The following is a 26,404-nucleotide window of genomic DNA, read 5'->3' as shown; positions in this document are numbered from 1 at the left end:
GTAAAAATGTTTATTATTGAAAGTTCCTTGCACCCACTTGGGTAAGTACACACTTAATTTTTACAATATCTTGTATGGGGCAAGTACTTATCCAAGATAAGAATCAGTTTTTAGGCCTGAAAACTTACGCTTCTTGACTGGCTTAATCGTGGCTGCAATTGAGTTCCTGGCGTTGAAAAGTCATGAGATCGGGCCCCCGTCGAATCGATATCGCCCTTATTTACGTTTTTTCCACAAAGCACCTCCACTTTTCCGCACGGTTTAATCGCGGGGTCCCGAAGGTAAACAACTCGATTTGGGTCAATTTCCTCGTTCCTGGACGTTCGAATGCGATACGTCACACTTCCGATAACCCTTTAGGAGGCCCCGAGGCTTCGCTGCCACTCTACACGGTGTACTAGAAACGAGACAAGTACGGACGGGCATTCACGTATCCATGGATCCCGATCTTTGATGCGCGATTAAAGCCACTCCCATTTGAGTTCCTTCGCCTCACGCGGCCTGATGTAGACTAGCAGATTTGTCTCTTGAAATTCTGAGGACACCGTCTATGTTATTGTTGACAGGCTAAACATGCACGTGACGAGGGATTTTGTAGAGTTAGTTCGACCTTTTTGAACGAACAGCACTTGCACATTGCAAAACGATTCACATTCTATAAAATTTTCAAGCTGCTGTCAATATGAAATTATTTTCAAATCAGCTGATGGTGCTTGTGTTTAGGCAACGCGCAATACACCATATAAAGTTCTAGGAGAATCCATCGGCATTAGCGTAGCGGAATTAGAATTAATTTGCGCAGGAAATTAATCAAAAGCCGAGGCCGATTTTTGACTTTTTAAGCTAGTAAATTACAATTTATTTACTTATGTTTATGGCAGCGTACATGAGAATTTTATTGCGACCTGCCTACGCCATCGCATAAAACTTCTGAACCCAACACAAATCTCCCAGAAAGAGCGGCAGCCAGCCATACACGCACTGTACACTTGGAGCAAATAACGAAGACAAGGAATTGACTAGCAGAATAAAACTAAAGGACTGGTTTATTAATTGAGCAAAACGAGTCGAATTTTAGAATGTAGGTGCCCTACCTGATCGCGATTCATAATTATCACAATTATGTTTTAATGATAGTGGAAAATCGACTTTAAAAGACAAATTAACGCGTTTCTTCATTTCCCGCTTGATGTCGCTGCCTACGCTTTTAGAACCGTGCGAGCCAGGTCGTCGTTCCCACAAAGAAATTTTAGCGAAATTATGAAATATCCGGCCTCAAAATTATAAAAGCCTATATTGTGTGTTCAAATTTAAAGTGTAAGTAATATAGTGCGAATGTCGAATCGCGGAAAATGCAGCTTTTAAGCGGTGAAAAGAGCCAGTTTCGGCCATGTTTACCGTATCGAAAGTAGGGTGCCCGTTGTTTTGCTTTTTTGAGTGAAAAGTTCAGTATTTGCTTGGAAATCTCTTTTTGGCAAAGGATCGATCTGCTTGCCATGGATAATTCAGATCGCGGTAAGTAACCAGAAACTCTCAGAAGTATTGATGCCATGATACCAAATGGGTCACAAGGCAGGGAAAGGGCAATGGCAAAGTCAGGGTCGGCCTATTTAGTTCACTGACCGCGTTTCTTTGTACCTTATAACCTTGCTTGAGCCCGCGATTATGGTTTTGCCACACTTTTCAGCGAAAAGAAAGAAGATATTTACTTTACTCTACAAGTACAATAACATATCGCAAATCCCTAATTCTAAGTAGGTATTGAAATCACGTTTTCCTTGAACACGTAAAGTCTGAACAGAATTTCAAACGAACATGCCTAACTGGTATTTCGCTGAGAATTCGCACCAAAAACTTCGGTTACATAAGTATTAATTCAATTATGAAATATAGGGAAATTGGACACGGTAATCCCATTTACAATCCAAGATATGGATTGTAAATGAAATACTGAGATCCAGCTTTTGGTTTGAACGCGGCAGAATACTGTGGCTCTCTGCCTAGCCCTTTCTCCGACAGGTGGTGCTAGCAATGTATAACAGCTTATCAATATGAGATGGCGCTAGTCGTCCTTTATTGTTGCCCATCTTGAATATCTATCTAAAATATCATTATTTATTAATTTTATTATTAATGTAGTCTAGACTGAGATCTAGAAGAAAAGGCGTCTATTTTATTCGAGTGCAACGCAAATTACATCGGTTCTCAAACTGCCATTAATCTCCGATTCGCTTTGTGAACTTGATAAGAGCGCTTTTGTATGGGTAATACCAGGCATCTCGTCCGGTAGGTCTAGTCGAAATGTTTTAAACATTTGAGGATGTGCACTTTGACTTTATTTCAAATTATTTTGGGTGTAAAACGACAAAAATAACATTGAAAATGTCCGGTTTAGATTTACTTGGTGTATAAGGTCGGATTATAGGTAAACGGGTGTTATCGATAATAAAAATTAATGCATTGCAATCGCATTGGATGATATGGAGCATTGGACCCAAGATACTCATTAAGACCGACAAGAAATATAGATGTACACAGAATAAAAGAGTCTTCGGGACCAAACATCTGGGATAACGTGACATATAACACGTCCGCTGTTAAGGGTTTTAATATTCTGTACATAAAATGGTACGAGTTAATGGATGAACGAATGTGCTTAAAACATCACGTTTGGCTATCAGTTTCGAGCTACTGGAAGTTTTGGATTTTCCAGCACTTCCCGATGCAAATGACGCTAGGAGTACGCTCTGAAACTGTCCTCCGTGCAGAAATTCCCGCTCAAATCTAATGTTCAATTTAATCCAGCTTATTCGCATCGATCCACATAAACAGGCTCGTGTCAAGGTTGACAGGGCCCCTAGGAAAGGGGTGACCTATTTTTAGTGCGAAGCCGCAGAGAACCTTTTAACAACCGGCATAGCCTCCTGGCCAAAAGTCTTTGGCCTTCGACATTTTAATAAAATACGCTGTCTGCAAACAGTGATGATGCACGATCGCGCAAATTCATGGAAATTCGACGACAAAAACAAACCCTGCGGAGCCCGTGGGAGGATCCCCAGCCCAAAGTGGAGAGAGTGGAAACCCATCCCGTCCCACGATAACGGCGAGACGGCAGACGATCGATATAGCCTCTGTTTTTTTTTTGTTGGTAGAGTCGGGGTTTTGTCGCAGTTGCTTGAATGTTAAGAAGTAATACCAATAATAAAATGTGAAGTTACGTAAGATCTTGCGAGGTCGCTTCGGAACTAAAAAACGCCGTCTATGCTCGTAACCTTGGCAGGAAACAAGGGCAAATTTTTTCCCCGGCTGTTTGTACGACCTTGGAAGCTTCCGTACCAACTGCCTGGTCTATTTTGTGCCCCCTTGCGCCAGCCATGGCAGGTTCGACTTCAGGATGCATATTAGTGAAATAGTCCTAATCAAGCGCTAATGACCAGTTCGCGATAAGATACTTTATATCGCACGTTAAACCCAGGACTTCTGATTGGAACGGTTCTGTAGCGCAGGAAGAGAGTTTCATGGATCAGCGTATCGTGTGTGCATGTGTGTTTGTGTGTACTTAAACTTCGTTTTGCGTAGTATGCTGTATATCGGATGACTCTCATTATGGGTGTTATTTTCGTGTGTGCCCTTGAAAATTCGTGGCGCAGTCCCAGTAGCCCATGATTTTAGAGCGACCATCACCAGCGACAGCAGCAAATCGCAATCGCGTGGTAGTGTTTTGTTTCGCGTCGTCGGCAGCTGCCACGCCGCCTTCTCCACGACTTCCGCCGTCGCTTTACCAGTTGTCGGCAACGCGAAACAAAGGAGCGTCGTGGTGGAAAACCAACCAGGAAAATCCCGAGCAGTGTTTTACTTCGTTGGTTTGGTTAGTCCTACCCTGGATCCACCTCGTATCCGTGCGTCCTATCTATGACACGAATGCCAAATTTAAATCTAGTAGAGACGGTCAGGGTCGAGTTGCGAACACAAATTATTATCATCTGCAAGCGCAGTTTGTAAATATTTGCCCGAGTGGTACATTTGATAAATTGGAGGCGGTTCTGGTGATTCCTATTGACGTGTAATCGTTATTATTTTATTTGGTACGACGATCAACTTAAAAAAGTCGGAGTTTTGTCCTTAATCTTGAGGATGTCATTGGCACTGATAAATTAACGCAAAAGCTAAATTATCAGCGGCTCGCATCTCGCCTAATTTTCTTTAATTTTCTACCTCTATGGGCATAATGTATCATCGCCGGTAAGCGTGGTGGAGCGTCTCGCCCCAAGTTTATTTTTAAGCGTTTTCAGTTTGTTGATGCACAGAGTACACTGGTTCAGTCAGATCTAACAACCCAGGCGCACCACACTCGGCTTTGTAGTGTCATGTAGTGTTGTCAGAATTCGTCCGAAGAGTGGCAACTGGGCAGGAGTAACCCTCATTTTGTGAAACACTCAAGCGTAGGGACTGCGTGAAAATTGAATTGTTGTGATTGTGAACGAGGCTGTGATAAAGGTTGTGGTAGTAGAGATGATGAAGAAAGAGAAACCCATGATGTCGGTGACGGCCATAATACAGGGGGCTCAGCAGCAGCATTGGAGTCGGAGCTTCGGGGGCTTCGCCGCTCCTCAAATGTCACTAGGTACGAACAGCAATAATAGTCGACCTTATTTATCCTAGCTAGATTTATTTCGGGATTGATTAGTATAAAGGTCGCATACGGCGACCTTATTAAGGAAACTGTAACAATACCACCATGTAAATTGCTAGTAAATTGATTGCTAATTTAGGTTATTGTAAGCGTGTCATATCTTCATTAACTGATCTAATAATTTCTTTTTGTTTTAAGGTTATCCCTGCGCCAATGGTGAGTATTAAGTTTGGTTTTAATCATCATCATCAATGTTGATGTGTGTTCAGCTCATCTCGCTTTACATTTCGGTGTCACCCGGGGCTGTCCCAATTTCGAAACACAATTTGGAACAATCAAATTAAAGTTCCGAAAACAGCCCAGTCAGCGACGTTTATCAGTTTATTTTTATGTCGAAAAGTAGGCCACTACCATTCTGTGGCAATTGTTATCTAAACAACATTCCGCAACGAGGCCCTGAATTTGTGTTTTTTTTTTCGTCTATTATTTTTCCTTTACCCGCAATTTTATACATCTATGGGCCTAGACGCCACCGCCACCTGTTATTCGGACAGGATTAATTATTCAACCTCTGCGCCCGTCGATGCGTTGAATAAGTAGGTGGCCTTGGAAGACCGCCATAGCCGCCTCGTCTGTCCCGTCTGTCATTCAAATCACCTTCTCTGACACACCGCAAATTTGAAGTTTCAGGAATTCGAAAAAGACCTTATTGCGCAGCACTTGAACACCTACTGCGCAATTCGTCTCCATTTATAAAGCCAATTAATTAGCCGATTATATTTTAAGGTTAACAACATTGATTTTTTTATTGGCATTCCGATGGAAACCTGCGGCGCGATTTGCTATTCTTTGCATGCTATGGGTACTAAGCTTGAAGCGAGCACCTTTAATTTTAACATCATCATACAAAATGGAAAATCACACACCGCAATAATTACTCCAATTACGCTCATCTATTTGCTTCGTCCGTTCTCCTCATCCATGACACTGTTCAGTTATTCAATTACCGATGTTGCAGGGCTGACACTCGACCAAAACCTGTCGATGGGCCCCATAGGGCCGCAGTCCCCGCTGGACCTGAAGCCGGACACCGCCGCTTTGGGTCAGTTTAGCCCGCAGGGCCCAAACAGCCCCAATTCCTACGCTTTGGGACAAGTGGGTTTGCTCAGCCCGTCGCCCGGGGGAGGGGGGCAGAAGTCCGGCCAAGGCAGCCCGTACCCCCCAAACCACCCCCTCAGCGGATCTAAACATTTGTGCTCGATATGTGGGGATAGGGCCAGTGGAAAGCATTATGGAGTTTACAGGTAAGGTCGCTACTAATCAAGTGGAAACACTCGTGCTGGCGTGTATTCACACGCCCTTAACAATGTCATGTTCAAGCCGGAAGAACTGGATTTGCTTTTGGGTTTAGGCCAAAATTCAAAGCAATAAAGTCAGTGTTCCATAGGCCATTACAAGCGGACTGAAAGAGTTCGTAGATGCTAAGATGTGTTGTTGATTCTAAATGGTCGCACCTACGAGCCATAAATCGTAACCAAGGCCGTCGTCGGTTTCGCATTAGTTATTAGCAGTGATAGATAATTTTCCGAATGTGTTGAAGAGGAAATGTTTGTTGACTGAGTAATTTATGAATATTTAAAGGTTACATTTATAACACTCCGTTAAACTAATTTATGGAGAACTTAATATATATTGGGGCATCAGTTAATGGCAAAATGTATTTTTACACAGCATATTGTCATACACGTGTCGCAAGCTACGCGAGGCGTTTAAGCGTATGCAAGGCCTGCTGGAAAATGCTGCTTAGAAAAACGAGGAATATTTGCAAAAATAAATTTAATTGTGCCTTTGAAAATATATTCACATCTTTCGCTTCACACATTCTCCAGAAGCGAAGCAAAATGTGGAACCACACTTCCGTTTCCTTCTTTTGTGTCTGTATCGTCCTATATTGTTCATATTTTCTTGCAGTTGTGAGGGCTGCAAAGGCTTCTTCAAGCGCACTGTCAGAAAAGACCTCTCCTACGCATGCAGAGAGGAAAAACATTGTACAATCGATAAAAGGCAGAGGAACAGGTATGCTCAGAATCGCCTAAAACCAAGCGAAATCTAATAACGAATCCCTTTGTAGGTGTCAATATTGTCGGTATCAAAAATGTCTGGACATGGGCATGAAGAGAGAGGCGGTCCAAGAGGAGCGTCAAAGGACAAAAGACCGCGACACCTCAGAGGTGGAATCCACCTCCAATTTGCAGGTGGACATGCCATTGGAAAGGCTAGTGGAAGCGGAGAAAAGGGTGGAATGCCACGAGGTATCTGCTTCGTTAGAGGTGAATACCTTTTTGTCCGTTTTCGTCCGTTTTACCACTAATCAGACGCGTCTGTTAATCAAAACCATAATCCAATAACAAGTAATAAACGTGGCGCATTTATTTGCGTTTCGGGCGTCAATGCACCCACGACCTTGTCGTTCGCGACTGCTTAGGATTCCAGATTAGTTCTCGGAATGTGCATCAACAAAACAATTTTTATCAATTGAGTTGCCATATGGACCAATGAAAATACCCTGCTGGGTTACAAAATACAAGAATACAATATGATTTGTGAATTTTATTTGGCAGAATGTTAACGCCAACATCCGGCAGGCCTCTGACACCCACCTCTTGCAACTGCTTGAATGGGCAAAGCATCTTCCGCACTTCTCGTCGCTCAACATGCAGGATCAGATCATTTTACTGAAAAATAGCTGGAACGAGCTGCACATAATGGCTCTAGCTCATAGATCTATGGCATTGCAGCAAGGCATTCTTTTGGCCACTGGAATGACCATTACCGAGTAAGTTTTAATAAAGAGACAGTTTACTGTAGTTTTTATGTTTGTAATTGTAAATCCCATATTCAGTCCTATACTCAAACAACTAAAGATGTCACGATTTGTAGAGGCTTTAGAATTTTACCAATTTATCCCTTGAAAATTCGTCGTGTTACGCCAATGATTTTTCTTGAAATAAGCAATGAGGTTTTTTCCTTGAAAAATTTACTTAAAATTAGATTTTTTAATTTAAACAAAGCCAAACTTTCACATTTCCCCAGGTCAACATCCATTACAATCGGCGTTGCAAACATTTACGGCTGGATCCAGGATTTCATAAACAAACTGAGAGAAATTAGGGTGGATAAGTCGGAGCTAGCTTGTCTGAGAGCGGTTATTTTGTTTAATCCAGGTGAGAGATTATTTTGATGTGTTAATCTGGAATTTTATTGGAACGTTTTTGTCCTAGAATTCCGTGGCCTCGTGTGTAAAGAAGATGTGAACGTAATGCGCGAGAAAGTATACGAGGTGATGGAAAACTACGTCCGAACCACCTATCCCTCTGAACCTGGAAGATTCGCGAAACTGCTGCTTCGGCTACCAGTACTACGGTCGATTGGCCTCAAATGTCAAGATCACCTGTTTTATTATAGGTGAGCCAGATATCCTATTTAAATCGTATTTTGTTAATGCTTGCAATTAATTACAGAATAGTCTCCGACGTAAATTTGGAGTCATTCCTACGAAAGATGCTCGACAACGCCAGAAACTCTTAATTTATTATTCACTTATTGATTACCTACTAATAACCAGCATTTTGTGTTATCACTGAAACGTTGTCAGTTAAACAGCGTGATTTTGATAATACGAAATCCACTTAGCGTGTAGAATTGTTGCTGTTGAATCGTTGAGGACATTTGAAGGGAGGAAAAAGCAAAGAAAGAAAACGCATTTTTCACAACAATTTTTTTCCCCTCGATCAGAGGACTGTGATTGATTTTTACTACTATAATAGTTTCGGAAATGCATGTAAAAATGGTCTATATTTTACGACGTTGCTTAAGTGAGTTTGTACCTGTTTCGAGGAAATTGTTGTCCGTAAATTCCTTGTCTAATTAAGTAATTCCGTTACAGCGCAGGAATCGTTATATAAGGCGTGATGGTTGTGTTTGCAGATTAATCAAAATTCTATAAAATAATGATATATTATTAAACATAAAGTATATAAATTTCAAATTATAAGAAGTATTATCGGATTTGCCGGTGACATGTTTATTAAAGCGGTTGGAAGAATTTTTACTTTTCAATTTTCAGTAATTAATTTTGTGCAAATAATGCCAGTTTGTATGAGTTTTAACACCATTAACTTGAAATTATTCCTTATGTAGTTTATACACTTTAAATTTTATCATTATGTAAAATTATATTTTTAATAAATTCTATTTTAATAATTCGGAGTGAAATGTATCATTTCATTGCCTTCATCCTTCAGACAATATTTGCTACATTTCCTTTAAGCCAAATTGTTTTGGATAATTGACCGTGGTGTCTTAGGTATTAAGGTAAGGGAGATTTAGCATCATTTCCTTACCCATCATACATCAGAGTTTACTACGCGATTATATTTATCATTTTACCCACATAACATGAAATCTAATTATTAGTTTTAATTTGATAGCTATAAAAACTAAATCCACTTTCATATGAAGGATAATGAAAACGTCGAAACAACGTCATAAATCTGAAGTTTTAAGTTATATTGGTCCAATAAATGCATTAATTTTTGAGTTATACACTTTAGTAGCCTAAATGACTATATGGGCGCTTTTTTGCTCTACTAAGTCTATTATGACCAAATCTTACCTCAAGTTTTTCTTGGATTCATTCATCTCATAGAATAAATTGCAGCAACTGTATATGTGCAGGGAAAATGTGCAATATCAGTCTTCTTCAATCTAGTAATGAATCCGGTTTTCATTTCCCATAATAAATACCAATAGCATTGTGTGGAATATAAATTTTTATACTCCTACGATTAAATTGTGATTTGCTTTGAGAGGTTGAAGGTGAGCATAGTGCCGAGTCATAATAAGCAAAAGCCAAGAAGGAATCATCGAAATGAAGCTTGAGCAGAAGAATGAAGAAGGACCGAAAGATAAAGGTGATTTTCGTTATACCTACTACGCTTGATAAACTATTTGATAATCCCTGGGTTCGGAGTGCGGTATTCCATGGTCATTTTACTGCTCACATTTTTATTATGGACGTTCCTCACGAGGTCCACACTGTCTTTAACCATAGTTGCCACGACTAATTATATTATCTCCCTATATCTAGATATTTCAGTAAGTAACTGTAACCTTAATGTTAAATAAATAAAATATGTTCATCAGGCTTACGATTGGACAAACCAAGGCATAATCTCTTTTGGTCCTACGTCGATCTGCAATCGTTCTTTGGATACATCTTCATACGTTTCGGCTTCAAATGGGTTCTTCAAGCTACTATGCTCATCAACGTTCTAGCTTTCATGCTTATCCCGGCGAGCGTTTACAATTACGAAAGTTCAGGTCTAGTTGCTTGCAGATAAATTAACCACGGAAGTAAATGATCATTGAAGAGTGGAAATTAAAAACCTTCTTTTTAATACATGTATATAGGGTGGCGCAAGGACTATTCCAAAGTTTCTGTTACCCTGCAATTCACCACTCTTTGGGCCTGTAGGTACCCAAAAACGAAAGATCCCTTTTGGCTATAATTGCACGTGTTGACCAGAATAATCTATCTCTACTTAGATAACTGACTAAATTGTTCTTCAAACTAATAGGCAACAAAATCGAATACATCCAATGATGCCACCATACCAATGTATGGTGGCAACTGGCTACATCTGTGCAAGTCGCTGGAATTGACCTGCAGTGAGCATTTTGTGCTCTATATGTTTAATATGGTACGTGTATTGGGCATTGTTAGCTGTAGATTATCCTGCCAATCATGAGTTTATTAACGAAATTGATCAGAAATATATTAAGAGCTCGGGAAAAAGAAATGATATTCTCAAGTGCGTTGACTCTTCGAATGTGCTCTGAAAGTGATTTTTTAGCACGTAAGATCGATTCCCTTTAAAGCAATTTTCACATCTCTGCTTTTTTGGGCGATCGCAGTAGCTAATGCTGAAATCTCCTGGAGTTACACTTTAACCGATACAGCTATTCCTTTATATTTGGGCAATGGGGTAGGATTAAATATTAGCTCGGTAATAATCACTGCAAGTTTAGATATTTTCAACTAAGACGTGTTACAGAATGGAATAACTACAGCTATAATCAGCGCAGTCCCAGTTCTCACAATTACTCCCCTAACACTCTTTGGCGACCATTGGGTATCCAAAAATCGCTTTTCCTTATTAACGTGGAAGAGGGTGGTTTAGACAGCTGGAAGTTACATCCCTTCTCTCACCATTATATGGCTGGCGTTCATTTCTAATAAACAGGTCACTTTGAATATAGCTCTATTGTATATTTACTCAGGAATGGAAGCATTCTTAGCCTTCGGCTCCTTGATCCGTGGTATGCAGGCGTGTTGATGATAATTAAGAATATTATCGCTCAAATGATTGCACTTGGTGCTCCGTTGATAATTGAGTATGAAATTGAGGATTTTGTAAATAAAAATGAGGTTTTCAGGATTATCTATGTTTTTTAGACGAATATGGTAATGTAGAGAAGAATTTTGCTATTGCTGACGGCTATAATGAGTATTATGGGAATGCTTTTTATTGTTTTCGAAAAGGCGGACATACAGTGGTGGGGTTCAAGGGAGAGGCGAGATTCTAAGGATTCGAAAAAGTATGGTGCATAACAGCAAAAAATGCAGTTGTAAATTTTTTTATAAATGTCTTAATGAAAGTCTTATATCTGCATGAATTTTTCCTTCACCATTCAATCAAGAATCCTATCGTTTCTTTTGCCAATACTGCATTTGATTTCATAAGATTTAAATCATGTGATTCACGTGATTTATTTGTTTATCTGTGACATTTTAATCCGCAATCGCAGGTGCTTTGTTGAGCAATTTGAATTCCACATGCAAACAGTTGTTCGCGATACTAACTGAGAGTTATATAATTGGATATATAAGATTTGTCAAATATTGAAATGATAGCTAATTTTACAAGTATATCCCATCTTTTCGTTATTTACTGAGCTGTAAAATCTTAATTTTCTCTATTTATTTCCACTCCCAAACGCTGTGCAAATAACAAACGATGATCATTAAAATCACCTCAAGAGGACGTTGAAATATCAGAGAGATCTATTCGTCTGCTAGTCAGGACTTCGATGCTAAATAGTAAAGTGTTAACGCCTTACGCTTGCAGTTCATGGTCCACTGAGAGGCTTTTTTAGCGATCATCAATTTGAAAAATGAATTATAGCTAGGACCGCTGGACCAGGGAAAATGGCAACATTGCGACAGTCTTTTGTCGAGCCGTCATGGTTCCCTGCATACCTTTCATGTGGGTGGTACGTCATTCGTGAACTCGTGTTGACACTAGTAAACGTTGCCAGACCTTCATAAAATTTCTCGAAGTTCCTGAGTGAGCCTGATTACTAGAACGTAGTTCTGTACAACTAAAACTCCCTGCCGTATTTAATTAAACGATAAAAAACATTATAATTGTAGGAAGATAAGTTGTTTACTTATTACTGCGATCAGCAGATTGGTTGTGCTATTTTAACGCCACGAAACCATTAATTTAAAGTGATTCATATTTGATTAAAAACACGAAGCTGCAATTAACCAACAGAGTGTGAAAAGAAGCGTTACAGTTTTTTGCGCATATTTGCATTTATTAGTCGCCGCAATTAAGCTTCCTTAAGACACGCTAAAAGGCTCATCGTTCGAGTCATATGACCGTCAATTTATGGCAGAACAAGGGACGATTCAATTTGAATGCTGTTGCTACACAACAACAATTAGTTATCCCAATTATCGTTTGTTAAGAGCGGGCCACTGCGTCAATGATCAGCCCGGAGCTGAACGTATTGATGTGCTAATTGGCGTTTCTTGGATTTGCAGGGCCCTAATGACAACGTGAACCATGCCAAGAACATGAGCGTCAGCAACGGTCACATGCCTCGCTAAGCTATCAAATGATTCATTTTTTTGTTATCCGCGAAAATTCGGATTCTCACAAATCAAAGTTATTTTTACGAAGCGCCTATTATTAGCTGCTAAGGCACATTGTGTCGATCCCCTTGATCCACTTGCGTGGGGGGCAAGGTACCTCGGGCAAATTTACTAGCAGGACTTTTGAAACGGCGTCCGTCAACACTTTTTCGGATGTACATTTTCGCAATTTGGCCAGTTCACTCAGTAAATAACACAATCAAAGAACATATCTCCCACCAAATCCAGGCTTGTTAACAAGTCTCCAGGAATGCACTAGCAAGTCGGGCTATTTCGGGAGCCCCAGCAGAAGCAGTTGTCGGTCGTAATTCCTCGATATTTGTTCACTCGTACATGCGACACCTTCAAAGCGTCACGTACACGTTTGCGGTGCTTGACCAATAGTGCTGAATGGCTGTGATCTTAAGCTAAAATTGTTTATGCATTTAAGCATATTCGGATAATTAGAACAATAAATCGATAGGAGTTCGGAGTGTTGATTTCACGCTTGATTATCGCTCGACGATAAATTCGACGGTCGGTGGTTATATCATCACCACTAAGCGAAATAATCCTTCACCTTCAAAAGCACCGGGACTCAATTCGTATTGTGGAGTTGTGCGATTCGGACACGAGCTGTAAACATTTTCTGTGATATTTTCAAAACATACTTTCCCGACATTTGTAAATATAGATTTACCTCAGAAGAGGCAGGCGCGACCTCAAGAAAACTAGTTCCTTCTGCATGGGTGATGGTCATTATTATGGACAAAGGGAGTAATGTCAGCACTGTGGAGAGGAAAAAGTCTTTGTTGGATGCCATGATCCTCACACCACTGAAGCAGAAAGGTATGACTTTTTTCACTTATGGGTGACTTAGTTTTGCTTGCCACGCTCGGTGGGAAAAATAGGTTTGCTGGTAAGCCGCGACTTGCCTTAATGGCTGATTTTTCTCATGGAGCGCGGCATTTATTTTCTTTTCGGGATTTATTCGCGGCTTCATTCATCCGACCAAGCTGAAAATACAGAAACTCAGCCAAAAATTGCATTACTAGTTTACTATAGCTTTCTGACGCAATTTGCCCGCTAATGACCGGAAGCTATACTCGTTTGTAGGTAGATAACAGATATACGATTTTCCTGCATTTACTACAAAAACACCACGTTTAATTGCCCAATTATGCCTTCAAAGGGACTTATTAATTATTCATTAATTGAAAAAATTTCAGTGAATGAAACACACCTAAAACATTACGAGCGCTTCTATGAAAACATCACTCGTTTATTCCAAATCCTCAAGGCACTCACTCCGAAATTTACACAGGTGGTTTATCTTAAAAGTATTTAACCATAAAAACAGGCCCATTCACAGTGGTGCAGCTTCAGAATTTCCTGGCCAAGACTACTTAGTTCGGTGCCCGAGGTTCGTTCTCTCCCGGCTGGTATAGGCCATGAGCATGTGACCGATTAATTTATGAACAACTGGAAGCGTCCAATAAAACGCTAAAGAAAGCAGGCTAAACTTGCGCTTTGATAAACGAAACTATACTTTAATTAATTAATGTGTTAATAATGGCACGTAAATGCTTCGTTACTTACCTAGAGTGTTAACTAACCGCTGTCGTCATCACCTCCATTTACGGTTGCTATGGAAATGAGTGTTAAGTGAAACGTCACTGTTGAGGTCACGATTCCAGACGCGATTGACTGTGTATATGTAAATTTCATTTGTGATTAATTTGGGCATGTTTAATGTGTCTTTCTAGAGGAAATGATCATATATAGGATGCCTGTTGCTGCAGGTCAACTATGAGAATCTCAGTCACCGTAAAAGATGCAGTTAAATTAGGGCGCAAAGTTGCGTAATTTACATGTCAAAAACACACTGTTTCAAAGTTTGAAAAATTCCAATGGTGTTCGGAAAAAACCAAAATTTTGGACAAACGTTTTTATTTTTTCCGCTGCGTGGTTGGTGAGATAATTCAAAGCCCGACGTTTCGGTTTTTGGGTAACCATCATCAACTTTGTTGTTTCTTATTCGCACCATCCTGCACGTTCACCTGCACATATGGATCATGGGCTATAGTGGCCAGAAAAATCCAACCTTATAAGTGTCCTCTTATAAGATTGGACCCTCTTTAAAAGATAAATTCTATTAAGAAATGTATGCAAATAAATGATAAATCAATATAGATATTCCGTAATGCGTGTATTTGTACCCCACACAATAAGCGATAACTAAGTAGATACTAGAAATGATTATAAACGAATTAAAATATGTATAAGTAGAAATTTAATTATATATTAATATTATTGATGTATGTTGAGCTACAGCATATCGTATAGTAATTAGCTTAAAGCGTAATGTGCCCTGGTGTGCACTTACTTATACCTTAACATTGCAATTTTCTTACTTTAAATGCCTCTACTATATCTGTTTAATAGTAGCATTTTAAAAGCTAACTGGCATAAATTGGGTTGCCCCAAATTGTAAATTGCCCATGTAAGATTCCAGCCTTTGTAGAACTTATCTTGTTGCAGATATATCGTTTCAGAAATCGCACTGGTTTCTACAATTACTGTCTTATTGCGTTCGTCTGTGACGGAGGTTATTCTTGCGTTCGCCATATTTTCAAGAAACATTGTATGTAAATATCTTCTCAAATCACTCCGTTCGATGTGGTAATGTTGCTAATTAGTCTTACTACACTCTCGTTACAGGTATATCGTTCCGGAAATTGCACTCAGTTTCAGAATTACTTTCTTACTGAAATTACATATTTTTCTCTTGCTGTAACCATAGTGGGCACTAATTGCCAATTTTAATCTAAAGACATTTTAAAATATTGCAATAATTATTAAATGTTTATTAAGTACTTAAATAGCGAATGCATTTTATACTGGTAGATCTAGATATACATATACTTAATTCCGTTCCGCTGTCAATGAGTGCTAAATGTAGGTCCTTGTGCGTTCGCCATATTTTCAAGAAATATTGTATATGGTTATCTCCTTAAATCGTTTTTTTCATTATCTTGAATAGAATTTATTTATAAAGCTAAATGGTACAGCAGCAACAAATGCAGACCCTAGCTGGAGACAGTTCTTAAACATTTTTTAAAATCCTTATTGTCCCTTGGATAGCTCTTTTATCCGTGTTCCCCATCAAGGATCCAGTGAACCCAACGAAACTTTCCATTTTCTGCTCTTCATTTCTCTCGCTTCTCTCGTAGAATTCCACTCGTTACACCAAACCATGCATTCCTTAACTGGTTTAAGTAGTTAGTTTCTAATATTGTGACCAAGAAATCGTGAAATTGCCCCAGTGCGTGACGAACATCGTATATACCATGAAAAAATCTTACCACAAGCCAACAGACGTGACTTTGTTATCGCTATGTGATGGACGAGACCTCAATTACATACTTACTTACAGCTTTAAATTTTAAAATTGTGGTTTAGTATGGGGATTTTCAATACGTTGCAATAAGTTTTACATCGGTCAGCCGTTGTTGATTTTTCTAGATTTGTCATGCATCAATTGTGATGTGGAGACTACATGGGGAATCGTCACACTATCATGTCTGTTTAGCTAAAAAGATTTTAATCAACGATTAAGGTCAGGTTGCCCCATTTTTAATTAGTCATTCAGGATTTCTCATTAAGAGAAAGTTTTAGTTTACATATAATAATTTAGCGTAAGCAAATAGACAAATTCGCGAGCCCAAGATTACAATTACTGAATAAATAATCGTGCAACAGATTCGCGTCATCTTTGTTTTTCTTTCAAAACTTGAAATTTACTTATGGAAATCAAAGGCGTAGGGACGGAAAAATGCATCACGGTTAAATATACGAATTACACTTCTGTGCACCAAATATGCCGATCTAAACATTTTGCTGCACAAAGTCATTAACTCTATTCTTTTCTAGGAAATTAAAGCATTTATTCGAATTTTTAACATCTCCTTTATTCTTCATTCTAGTTCCAAAAATTGGCATCCGCCATGTCCAAGCCCTGCTCATGTTCTTCTACATGTTGGTTACAATGTTAACAAGGTCCACCATGTCCATTGCAGTAGTCGCCATGACCAGCAACACAACCTCAGCCAACCCAGACATACCCGTAAGTACCCGTTTCACCCTCAAACAGTTCCCTAACGTCTCCTTCCTCTGTATTGTTATATACAGCATTACAAATGGGACAACACTAGCAACATAGTCCTGTCTTCCTTCTACTGGACCTACATCATTCTCCAACCCTTTTCCGGCTACTTTTTCAAACAATTCGGCCTCAGGAGGTGTTTGTTGTGGACCATGTTGCTGAATGGCCTCGCCTTCACCCTCATCCCTTCAGCGGCTGCCGGATTTGGATATATGGGTGTCATTGCTTGCCGGTATGTAAAAACGCTTTTCCACACCCATTGCAATGGTAAAGACTGACCACTCTGACTTGCAGACTAAACGAAACTAAAAATATAGTTAACACGTTTACAGCATGATACAGGGCCTGCTACAAGGGTTTACTTTTCCAGCCTGTCATACCTCGTTGGGTCTATGGGCTCCCTTGGGTGAGAGATCGAAACTCACTGTTCTAATATATTCAGGTTAGAGCGAAATTCCCCTTTATGTAATAATGTACTGAGGTAAGATTTTAGGATGCAATGTGGGAGCCATGCTCGCAATGGCCATTACTGGGTACATCTCAGCGTCTCTCTATGGGTGGCCACTAGTTTTCTACATATTCGGGGCGACAGCCATTCTGTGGTGTATAGCGTGGATTTTGCTAGGCTTTGATAGTCCTGCGAACCACCCTCGTATTGGAGAGGCTGAAAAGCACTACATCATGGAGAGTCTTGAGCACTGCGAAGAAGACATGGTGAGTTATGGTTATTTTGCAAGAAACACATTAGTTCATTCAATTTTATTATAGAGTGACTCAAATCTGCCCATTAAGCAAATCCTCACGTCCCTGCCATTTTGGGCATTGGCAGTTTGCAACATAGGAAATACATGGGGGACCACTTTGCTTGAGTTGGAAGTTCCTATGTATATTAGCAACGTCCTGGGGTTCGATATTAATTCGGTATTACATTGACTTGTCGGCCAATAACATTTTGAAGCACACGTTCCCTTTAGAATGGTCTAATTTCATCACTCCCCCAAATCACCCAGCTCTCCCTATCGCTAATCTTTGCCCCTGTGACGGATTACATTGTGGAGAAAAAAGTCTTATCTTTGATGAACTGCAGAAGGCTTTTCCAGGTCTTTGGTAAGAAGTCTTTATTTCATATTACAACGGAGCACAAATTTTGATGTATTTTGAAGCTTCCTTGGTACCTGCAGCCACTCTCATCTGGCTGGCATTTGTGAATAAAACCCAAACTACTTTAGTGATAATCCTCCTCAATGTTATAATAGGATTATCAGTGTTTCTGTATAATGGTTCTTATATTAACCACGTGGATATCTCCCCCAAATACGCGGGGTTGATGCTAGGGATGGAGAACGGCATATCCCAAATGGTAGGTCTTACCGGGCCTATTTTCGTCCAGTATGTTGTAACAGATTTGGTAAGTTTCCCACTCAGAAGAATTATAGGAAATTGTTTGTTTTGGGATTTTTACAGAGTGATATTGTCCTGTGGAGGTACCCGTTTCTAATAGTTTCTGTGATAACTGCAGCCACAGCAGTGTTTTTTATGACCTTCGGTTCGGCTGAGATTCAGTGGTGGAATTCCTGGGGCAGCTCTTCAACTGAAAACATTCGTGATCCCCTCAATGTTGTTGAACCTAGTAGGTTAGATTTAATAAATAAAGTTTGATATACAGATTTGTTTATAAAATTGAATTTTTGTCCAGACATTCCCATCACTAGTTTTCAAGGAAATTCTAATCATTTTAAAATGATTCAGGGAAGAACCAAAAATCAGTGATCATCCATAATTTATCTCTTAATAAAACGATAAATTATATGTATATCTGATCAAAAAATATTAGATTTTTTAAGGTAATTCTACGGGTTCTCGAGATATCAGCACCCATTGCTTCGGTGACTCGACAAAGCCTGGTGTAAAATTGAACATTTCCCACAATTTTTACAGCGTTTACATGAACGATGAACTTTCAACGGGTACTAATTATATTGGGTATTTAAAAGGCACAGACAAGCCTAACGTACTACATAAATCACTTTCTTGTATTGTGTCCTCAGTTAATTTCAAACTCGCAATAATTAAATGTAATAAACAATTGGTAATGTGTTAACTATACATATAAGACAAATACATAATATACATAAAAATGCATCTTCAACTATCAATAAAATCACATAAATTATGTTCCATAATTACTGATCTAATACTAGCCACTTTTCCTTCAGTTGCTCCACCTGCTGGGTCACAATCGGACTCCGTAGTCTCAAACGGATTTCTAGTTTGCCTCCAGTTTTCCTTCGACCATCCATCAACTAAAATTATCAAAATTACTAGACCAACAAAGCAAAACCTCCTTGACACTGTTACCTCGAAGCTATCATGGATTTCGCATTGGGTCTCCAATGGCTGCAGCTTCAAATTGACACTCCCAATAAGAGTATCGCTTCTGAAGAAGCCACTGAAACAGGAAAAGGCGTCGCTAGCGCAACCACAGTCGCAACTAGCCGACCAATCATGGCACTCCAATTTTGAGTGTATAGTATTGGAGTAAGTTATGCAGCCAACGGTGCTTTAAGCACTGGAAGCTGCGTACGGGAAATGGGGATTGGGTTAGGGGAGCATGTGGTGTAATTAGACCTTCACCATGTTCAAAAATGTTAAAAAATAATCTAGTAGAATAGTGCCATAAGTGGTCCCAATACCTCACAAATGATCACATAACAACACAACCAATTCTACATGCATATGTAGAGTTAATATTCAATAAAAATACTTCGGAACAACGGCAAACGTAACAATCCCACAACGAATATGTTCATTCAATGTATTTCAATCTTAAACAAGTACAAAGCAATATTGATCACTTACCCTTTAGAATAAACGTCGAACTTAATTCCATGCCTCTTAAACACTCTCTGACATTGTCTGGAATTGCGTTGTATTGGTATCATAAAGGTCTTATTATATTCAGGATTATTCGTGTCTCTAACAGTGAAGGTTTTATCGCTATACGGTGTGTCCTAAAACATTTTATTAACCAAAAACCACCATCATAAAAGATCAAGTTTAACCTGTGGGAAGGCGAATTCAAACTTGACATAAGTGTCTATATCTTTAGGACTGTCAGATCTATAGTTTATGCCTCTGACAATCACCAATTCCAAGTCGTTGTCTGTCAGCTCTGTAAAGCTTTTGACAATAGAAAATTCCTTCGTTTCATAGTGGTGACTGGGGGCTCGGCCTCCTCTACGTTTCGCCACTCGGACTACGTCCAAATCTTTTGTTACGCTTAAGGCCAGTTGTTCAAAGCTAAAATTAGCATTTGCAAGAATTATGAGAATATGCATAGGAATTAATAGTACCGGTTGGTTCCAGCTACGTCACCCAAGACTTTGTGATGATCTCTAGTACTAAGACACATTTTCAATTGCTTAGTAAGTTGATGTTCAAGGCGGGTGAGTAGGTCACTATCACTGTCATCTTTCTCTGTGCATTCATCTACCATTACTATGTCATACCTAAATAAATTATGACAATATGAAAAAAAATTTAACGACAAATAGTTGTCTTGCAAGAAATTGGGGCGCGTTTTGGACCAATAATCGTGACCCACGACCAAATCTCTATTTTAGAGGAAAAATAATATACTCACTCATTATCCAACTGAGATTTGGCATCAGGGCTAATAGGAATTGTTGCCCAATCCACCGGAAGACCAGCCTGAGCTGCCTCTATCAACTTATCGAACCCTTTGGCCTGCTTCAGCAACTCCTTGGCCTGCACCAACTCTCCTTGTTTCTTGGCGTTGAGAGCCGCCATCTTGAACTGCTTTTGTTTGGCCTGCAAAACCAGCACCTGCTTTTCTTGGTGCGATGTCGACACTTTATTTCCCGAAATCCTATTTGAGGGACTCGGTTTATCATCCTGCTTGCGTTGACTGGAGGGTTTAGGTGGAGTGGCAGGTTTTTGATCTACAGGTTCGGGAACTGGGATAGGGCCGAAACCGGGAGGCGTAGGGAGCTCATCCAAGGCTAAAGGACGGCCAGCTTTATGCGCTTTTAAAGCCTAAACTTTCCATATTTATAATAGTAAATTTTAATAAAATATTTAAAAACAGAAGCACCTGTTCATATTGTTTAACTATCCTGCCAAATCTTCTGGCTTTGCTGCTATTGTCTTCTTCTTTGGCCTTCTGCTCGTATGTCTTGTAGAGTTCCAACCTATATTAAAAACTGTAATATAATTGCTGATTAACTGAAGCTAGAAACAAAACCTTTGCAGCAAAGCCTCCTCCACAGTGCTTGCAGTTACTAGTTGAGGCTCTGGAACATCATTGCTATCATCAGCCTGCCCTTGCTTTTCATTTTCTTGTATTTTTATTAAGGCTCCTGTCTAAAATACGATGATAACTTCTTAATCTTTTCCCTATAAAGAAATTTTACCTCTCCAGGTGGCCCAGGCATATCAGACAAATCCACTTCCTGCCCATCCCTAACAACCTGTATGACATGATCAAACACTTTTGCAATTTTCATGTAACCCAAGGCATTTTCAGTGTCTCCAGATTTTTTGGCATGCAACGCTGCGATTTTATATTCTTTTTGCCTGCCTAAAATTCACAGTATCTAGCAAAAACTCCTCACATATCTATAAAACTAACCAAGAAGCATATTTAAAAGCTCCTGGTCAATCTCTTTTTTAACTTCTACAACGTTGCTCTGCACTACATCAGGAAGAGGCATATGACTGATTTCTGGCATGGCTGGAGCAGGCCTGGATGGAGTTAAGGGCTGAGGTACTGAAGATACGTCTTCTGAAGTGGATTGTTTTGGTTTTATTTTAATTTCAGGGGGTGTACTTTCATCATTAAGGTTTACAGGCCTAATGCAGAAACGTGATATAAGAAGAAGTGTTTCAATATTTTGAGATATAAATTTACCCTCCTGCTCTAGCTGTCTTCAATAAATCATTCAAAGTCTTAATAGCTCGCCCATATCTTCGGGCCTTGCTAGTCTCTCCAGCATTTTTTGCTTCACTCTCAAGGGTTCTATAATTGCTAATCCTTTGTTCTAGAACATTAATAACTTCCATACTAGGAGAAGATGGAGTCACTGGGGAAGCTTCGCTCAAAGATTCCTGTTCTTCCTCTCCAGTAATTTCCTGCAATTCACTTAACAAATCTGGGTCATTCTCATCCACATCCTCATCCTCAACATTTCCATCAATATCCTTCAAAGTACCTCGCACAATGGCATCTAATTCATGTTGTGGTAATGGTTGTTTTAAAGTCTAAGATTTGGAAATTTTTTACCATGATAAAATACAATCAAGACAATTGAAACATACTTTCTTAGGGGAGGTTTTTTGCCTTTCTCCATCACCAGTTAAGGCAGCCAGTTCAGCTTCGAGATCACCATCACTTCCATCTGAATCGCCATACTGTCCCATAGGGTTGAAATCTTGGGGGATGTCCATAAGACCAAACTAAGAGATGAGAAGAAGATAAAGCAGTAATAAGACTGTAGATTGAGTATGCATTTTTATTAAAAGATTTCATCTCCCAGACATTAGGGACCTATTGGAGCGGTACAAAATAATTCTTGATGAATAGTTCTTGATATAAGATATTTTCAGTGGTTACAAATTTATGTATCTGAATGACTAATAAAAATTTTTTTGCAATAACTTTTACCTGTGCTAGATTTCCTGAGTGGTCTCGTTTAGGTTTGGGTTTCTCGGGCTTCTTACGGCCGAACATTATGAATTTTTACAACAAACAGCCCCAGTTTATTAAAATTAATAAGAATACTGAATAATACAAACTACTAAAAGAGCATAAGTTTTATTTTTAGAAATTGATAACTTTATTCATTAACAGTCAGCCAACAACAAACAATCATATGTCACTGCATTCGTTTGTTTTGCTGAAGTATATTTACAGTTTTTGCAGTCAGTTCACAGAACAAAATTCAGCTGTTTTTGACAGAAAGAACACAAAATAAATTCTGGATTGTGTGTTGATTTTAAACAACATAGCGTAATTTCTTATGTGTACTACAGTATTGCATTTGTAAAGTCTTTGTGAAATTCTTAGTTCGAATTCAGATGAAATTAAATGTTAAGAGACCAAAATAAGAACTAACTATCTTTGTCTACATTATTGACAATGTTGACATATTGCCCTAGAAGAACACTTTTTTGCAGTATAATACAAAAAGTTCAGCAAAAGAAATAAACTATCATTATACATTGCTTTTATTGAATCGACATGGTCGTAATATGACTAATAATATATTTGATCCTTCTTCTGCTCATCATACTGCGACAATGAAACAAGGATAGCGATGTTTCTATCGCTCAGACATAGTTTTCTCTAACACGACCTTTATTGTAACAGTTCTTTTAAAAATCAGCTGTTACTGCATGTATGGCTGTCTAGTTACAGGAAATTTATATTTATTAAAAAAAATCATTTTTAATATCAAATTTTGTCTTATTTTTCCCTTAGAGTTAAGTGTCAATCCCCAAAAACTATTCTACTTAACGTAAATACCTTTATTTCTTTGTTTAATCCTTATTTAAATCTCAATTCCTACCATTTTCTCATTTGCCGGTTGGATTGGTATTAGTATCAGGGTTCGTGTTAGTAATTCTATTGACCTTCATTCAATGTGACTTTCCAGTACCAGGGTATCGATAAAAACGACTTAGAGGGGACCGATTGCTTAATTTTACACAAAATCAATTCCCCATTTGCTGCTCGTAGCGAGCGCACGCCAGATACTTTCACATATCCTTAACTACCATCAACAGGTTGTCACCATGGCTTGCCCTTTACCTTCCAAGTAAGTTAACAATTTCTTTATTTCTTATTTTTTAATACGTTTAGAAAAGCCTATAGAATGTCAACATTTATTGATGAGCATTTAAAAAAATAGCAAATCATGCTGTTTAATGACGCCAATTGATTTGATGATTTGATTATTGTCAGGTCATTATTTCACAGGTTTTTAAAGAGGAAATAAAAAACCTCTATACTTTCCCTCCTTATGCCAATATTGTCCTCCTACGACAAAATAGCAATAACAGTCTTTATGAATCCACTCATCATAAATTTCCAGGAAGGGGGATATAGGTCTCATTGGTTTGGCTGTCATGGGGCAAAACCTGATTCTCAATATCGCAGATCATGGGTTTACTGTAGTAGCTTTTAATCGAACAGTGGAAAAAGTGGATCATTTCTTGGCAAATGAGGCCAAAGGAAAAAGCATTATTGGGGCTCAATCCATTGCTGACTTGGCTGCCAAATTGAAAACCCCAAGAAGGATTATTTTGCTGGTGAAAGCAGGTTCTGCTGTGGACAGTTTCATTGATCAATTGCTTCCACATTTAGAAAAGGTACATGTTCATATTGAAGTTAGATGTTGGGAAGTTTATGTAGGTTTTTTCCTTAGGGGGATATTATAATTGATGGGGGTAACTCTGAATATCAAGACAGTGAAAGGAGGAGTAAGGAATTACAGAAGAAGGGACTTAGATTTGTGGGATCTGGTGTCTCAGGTAATCGTCATTATTAATGAGTTTTTATCAAACTATACACATTGGATACTAAAGAGTCTTGAGAGTGATTTGTGTATAGATTGTATTACTCAATCAAAATTCAGGACACATTTATTTCTATTTAGGTGGTGAAGAGGGAGCTAGATATGGCCCCAGTCTCATGCCTGGAGGCAACAAAGAAGCGTGGCCTTACATTAAAGACATTTTTCAAGGAATTGCTGCTAAAGCTGATGGTCAACCTTGCTGTGATTGGGTGGGCAATGATGGAGCTGGTCACTTTGTCAAAATGGTCCATAATGGTATTGAATATGGTGACATGCAGCTTATTGGGGAAGTTTATCATTTGATGCTGGCCCTTGGAATTAGTCAGGATGAAATGGCTGAAACTTTTGAGCAGTGGAACAAGGGAGAGTTGGACAGTTTCCTAATTGAGATTACCAGGGATATCTTGAGATATAAGGACTCTGATGGTAGGATCTTGTTTAAAATTCATTTTTCTTGTGAAAGTATATGTTTTGGCTGTTAGGTCAGTACTTATTACCTAAGATCAGAGACACTGCGGGTCAAAAAGGGACTGGGAAATGGACAGCTATTGCTGCTCTTAATTATGGAGTACCAGTGACGCTAATTGGAGAAGCTGTATTTAGCCGTTGCTTGTCAGCATTGAAGACCGAAAGAGAGAAATCAAGTAAAATATTACCAGGGCCTTCAGCAAAATTTACTGGTGACAAAAAGCAGTTCCTTGAAGACATTAGGCAAGCTTTATATGCGAGTAAAATCGTATCTTATGCCCAAGGTATTTAGATGAAGATAACATTATTATCTAACAATTAAAAACATTAATTTGCAGGCTTTATGTTACTTCGCGAAGCTGCTCAAGTGCACAACTGGGATTTGGATTACGGTTCTATCGCCTTAATGTGGCGAGGCGGCTGCATTATCCGCTCAGTGTTTTTGGGTCAAATTAAGAAGGCTTTTGACTCGGATAAAAATTTAAAATCCCTTCTATTAGCTCCTTTCTTCTTGGAAGCAATCACTAAAGCTCAATCTGGATGGAGGAATGTTGTTTCTACCGCTGTTACTTTGGGAGTTCCCACTCCCGCTTTAGGAACAGCTCTGGCCTTCTACGATGGGTATAGATTGGAAAAGTTACCAGCAAACCTTTTACAAGCGCAAAGGGACTATTTTGGTGCCCACACCTACGAAATATTGGGTCAAGAGGGGAAGTTTGTGCACACAAACTGGACCGGCAAAGGGGGCAACGTTTCCGCTTCCACTTACGACGCGTGAAGTTTAAATAAAGCATTTTTTGTTGGCATTTATTACTGATAATATTGTGATTGAGGTTTTTTGATGTTTTTTATTATACGATTATACCATTTATATGAAAATAAATAATGTGCTGTTGGTTGAAACTATTTTCAACTATAACATGAAATCTCTGGATGACATTTACAAAGCTGAAGGTAAACAAAAATATCAACATTGCAAGTCAGATGTAGCTTAATGTTTTGAATAATCCCTGTTTTTCAATTTTCAATCTTGGAAAGAGATTTACGATTTTCCTGATTCATTCTTGACAATAATGAACGTAAAATTTTTACATATATTTACTAGATAAAATGAAAAAGTACGTCGCAGTTCGGTAAAATATCTTCCCAATTTACCATTTCATTAAAATCGGATCTAGATTTTATAACAAGGAGTAAAAATTCATTTTAAGCCGAATTAATTACTTTACTGGAAAAATGCATGACTTCTTTTATCTGTAGTTGCATTGCACAAAATAAGTACTCACCTACCTATTTTCGCTTCTATTTCATTTGAGAATAACGCTTCACATAAGTAGGAATTGTTCAAACAGTGGAATTGTATACTATTCTTATTTAAAACTAACTAAAAATAACGTTCACGTTTTATTAAGGACCGGACGAAAGCCTTTCTTGATATTTTGGTGACAAAAATTTCTTAGGAAAATCATTCATTTGTTAAGGATTCGAATAAGCACTCTTGTTAAGGTTTCGATAACAAATCGTTCACCATCTTTAGCCTTGAGGGAAAAATAGTAGAAAAA

General features: G+C 38.8%; 5 protein-coding genes across 22 annotated transcripts in view; 3 read left to right on the top strand and 2 right to left on the bottom strand.

Moving 5' to 3' along the window:
- The window catches only part of sky (GTPase-activating protein skywalker), a 201,400-nt gene extending 200,740 nt beyond the window's left edge, over positions 1-660 (bottom strand). For 5 of the 13 annotated variants that reach the window (XM_066398760.1, XM_066398762.1, XM_066398761.1 and 2 more), the window contains exon 1: positions 129-658. The gene's annotated coding sequence lies outside the window, so the exon portion shown is untranslated. Of the gene's footprint in view, positions 1-128 lie in introns of all 13 variants that reach the window. The other 8 variants (XM_066398754.1, XM_066398753.1, XM_066398755.1 and 5 more) reach the window with 3 other exon arrangements.
- Positions 661-1,194: 534 nt separating this feature from the next.
- usp (ultraspiracle) lies at positions 1,195-8,902 on the top strand. Of its 5 annotated transcripts, none has more exons than XM_066399301.1 (9): positions 1,195-1,515; positions 4,832-4,849; positions 5,652-5,937; positions 6,605-6,709; positions 6,765-6,963; positions 7,255-7,469; positions 7,727-7,857; positions 7,915-8,098; positions 8,155-8,902. In XM_066399301.1, the coding sequence occupies exons 1-9, from the start codon at positions 1,497-1,499 to the stop codon at positions 8,219-8,221; spliced, it is 1,224 nt and encodes a 407-aa protein (XP_066255398.1). In that variant the 5' UTR covers positions 1,195-1,496; the 3' UTR covers positions 8,222-8,902. The 5 variants fall into 5 exon arrangements, with proteins under 5 accessions (XP_066255398.1, XP_066255399.1, XP_066255397.1 ...); XM_066399298.1 differs by lacking the exon at positions 1,195-1,515 and adding an exon at positions 4,172-4,624; XM_066399302.1 differs by lacking the exon at positions 4,832-4,849.
- A 3,859-nt stretch (positions 8,903-12,761) lies between these two features.
- Positions 12,762-18,459, top strand: LOC136414563 (putative inorganic phosphate cotransporter). The gene is made up of 9 exons (XM_066398666.1): positions 12,762-13,463; positions 16,601-16,740; positions 16,806-17,011; positions 17,112-17,221; positions 17,273-17,493; positions 17,548-17,700; positions 17,754-17,886; positions 17,943-18,187; positions 18,244-18,459. Exons 1-9 carry the CDS (start codon positions 13,367-13,369, stop codon positions 18,436-18,438), a joined length of 1,500 nt encoding a protein of 499 aa, XP_066254763.1. The 5' UTR covers positions 12,762-13,366; the 3' UTR covers positions 18,439-18,459.
- Positions 18,460-18,850: 391 nt separating this feature from the next.
- l(2)gd1 (lethal (2) giant discs 1) lies at positions 18,851-22,685 on the bottom strand. Of its 2 annotated transcripts, none has more exons than XM_066398664.1 (13): positions 22,463-22,685; positions 22,117-22,254; positions 21,710-22,059; positions 21,431-21,651; positions 21,213-21,379; positions 21,044-21,162; positions 20,894-20,990; positions 20,423-20,835; positions 20,133-20,288; positions 19,842-20,079; positions 19,639-19,790; positions 19,138-19,270; positions 18,851-19,082 (listed from the first exon to the last, which is right to left on the bottom strand). In XM_066398664.1, exons 1-13 carry the CDS (start codon positions 22,526-22,528, stop codon positions 18,963-18,965), a joined length of 2,370 nt encoding a protein of 789 aa, XP_066254761.1. In that variant the 5' UTR covers positions 22,529-22,685; the 3' UTR covers positions 18,851-18,962. The 2 variants fall into 2 exon arrangements, with proteins under 2 accessions (XP_066254761.1, XP_066254762.1); XM_066398665.1 differs by having other exon boundaries at positions 19,138-19,228.
- A 657-nt stretch (positions 22,686-23,342) lies between these two features.
- On the top strand, positions 23,343-25,738 carry Pgd (phosphogluconate dehydrogenase). The gene is made up of 6 exons (XM_066399329.1): positions 23,343-23,615; positions 23,892-24,168; positions 24,225-24,330; positions 24,456-24,800; positions 24,857-25,126; positions 25,181-25,738. Exons 1-6 carry the CDS (start codon positions 23,593-23,595, stop codon positions 25,618-25,620), a joined length of 1,461 nt encoding a protein of 486 aa, XP_066255426.1. The 5' UTR covers positions 23,343-23,592; the 3' UTR covers positions 25,621-25,738.
- The last annotated feature ends 666 nt before the right edge of the window (positions 25,739-26,404 follow it).

The sequence above is a fragment of the Euwallacea similis genome, chromosome 18 (assembly GCF_039881205.1).
Source record: "Euwallacea similis isolate ESF13 chromosome 18, ESF131.1, whole genome shotgun sequence".
NCBI classification, from domain to species: Eukaryota; Metazoa; Arthropoda; class Insecta; order Coleoptera; family Curculionidae; genus Euwallacea; species Euwallacea similis.
This window is presented reverse-complemented; position numbering and strand designations above follow the sequence as displayed.

Excerpts from the sequence above, each read along its gene's own strand:
- usp (XM_066399298.1), top strand. The coding sequence starts at position 4,513 with ATGATGAAGAAAGAGAAACCCATGATGTCGGTGACGGCCATAATACAG. Across the intron at positions 6,710-6,764 it reads GATAAAAGGCAGAGGAACAG|GTGTCAATATTGTCGGTATC; the intron begins GTATGCTCAGAA and ends ATCCCTTTGTAG. Across the intron at positions 7,858-7,914 it reads GGTTATTTTGTTTAATCCAG|AATTCCGTGGCCTCGTGTGT; the intron begins GTGAGAGATTAT and ends TTTTTGTCCTAG.
- LOC136414563 (XM_066398666.1), top strand. The coding sequence starts at position 13,367 with ATGGTCATTATTATGGACAAAGGGAGTAATGTCAGCACTGTGGAGAGG. Across the intron at positions 17,494-17,547 it reads AGCACTGCGAAGAAGACATG|AGTGACTCAAATCTGCCCAT; the intron begins GTGAGTTATGGT and ends ATTTTATTATAG. Across the intron at positions 17,701-17,753 it reads TGGGGTTCGATATTAATTCG|AATGGTCTAATTTCATCACT; the intron begins GTATTACATTGA and ends CGTTCCCTTTAG.
- Pgd (XM_066399329.1), top strand. The coding sequence starts at position 23,593 with ATGGCTTGCCCTTTACCTTCCAA. Across the intron at positions 24,169-24,224 it reads TGCTTCCACATTTAGAAAAG|GGGGATATTATAATTGATGG; the intron begins GTACATGTTCAT and ends TTTTTTCCTTAG. Across the intron at positions 25,127-25,180 it reads AATCGTATCTTATGCCCAAG|GCTTTATGTTACTTCGCGAA; the intron begins GTATTTAGATGA and ends ATTAATTTGCAG.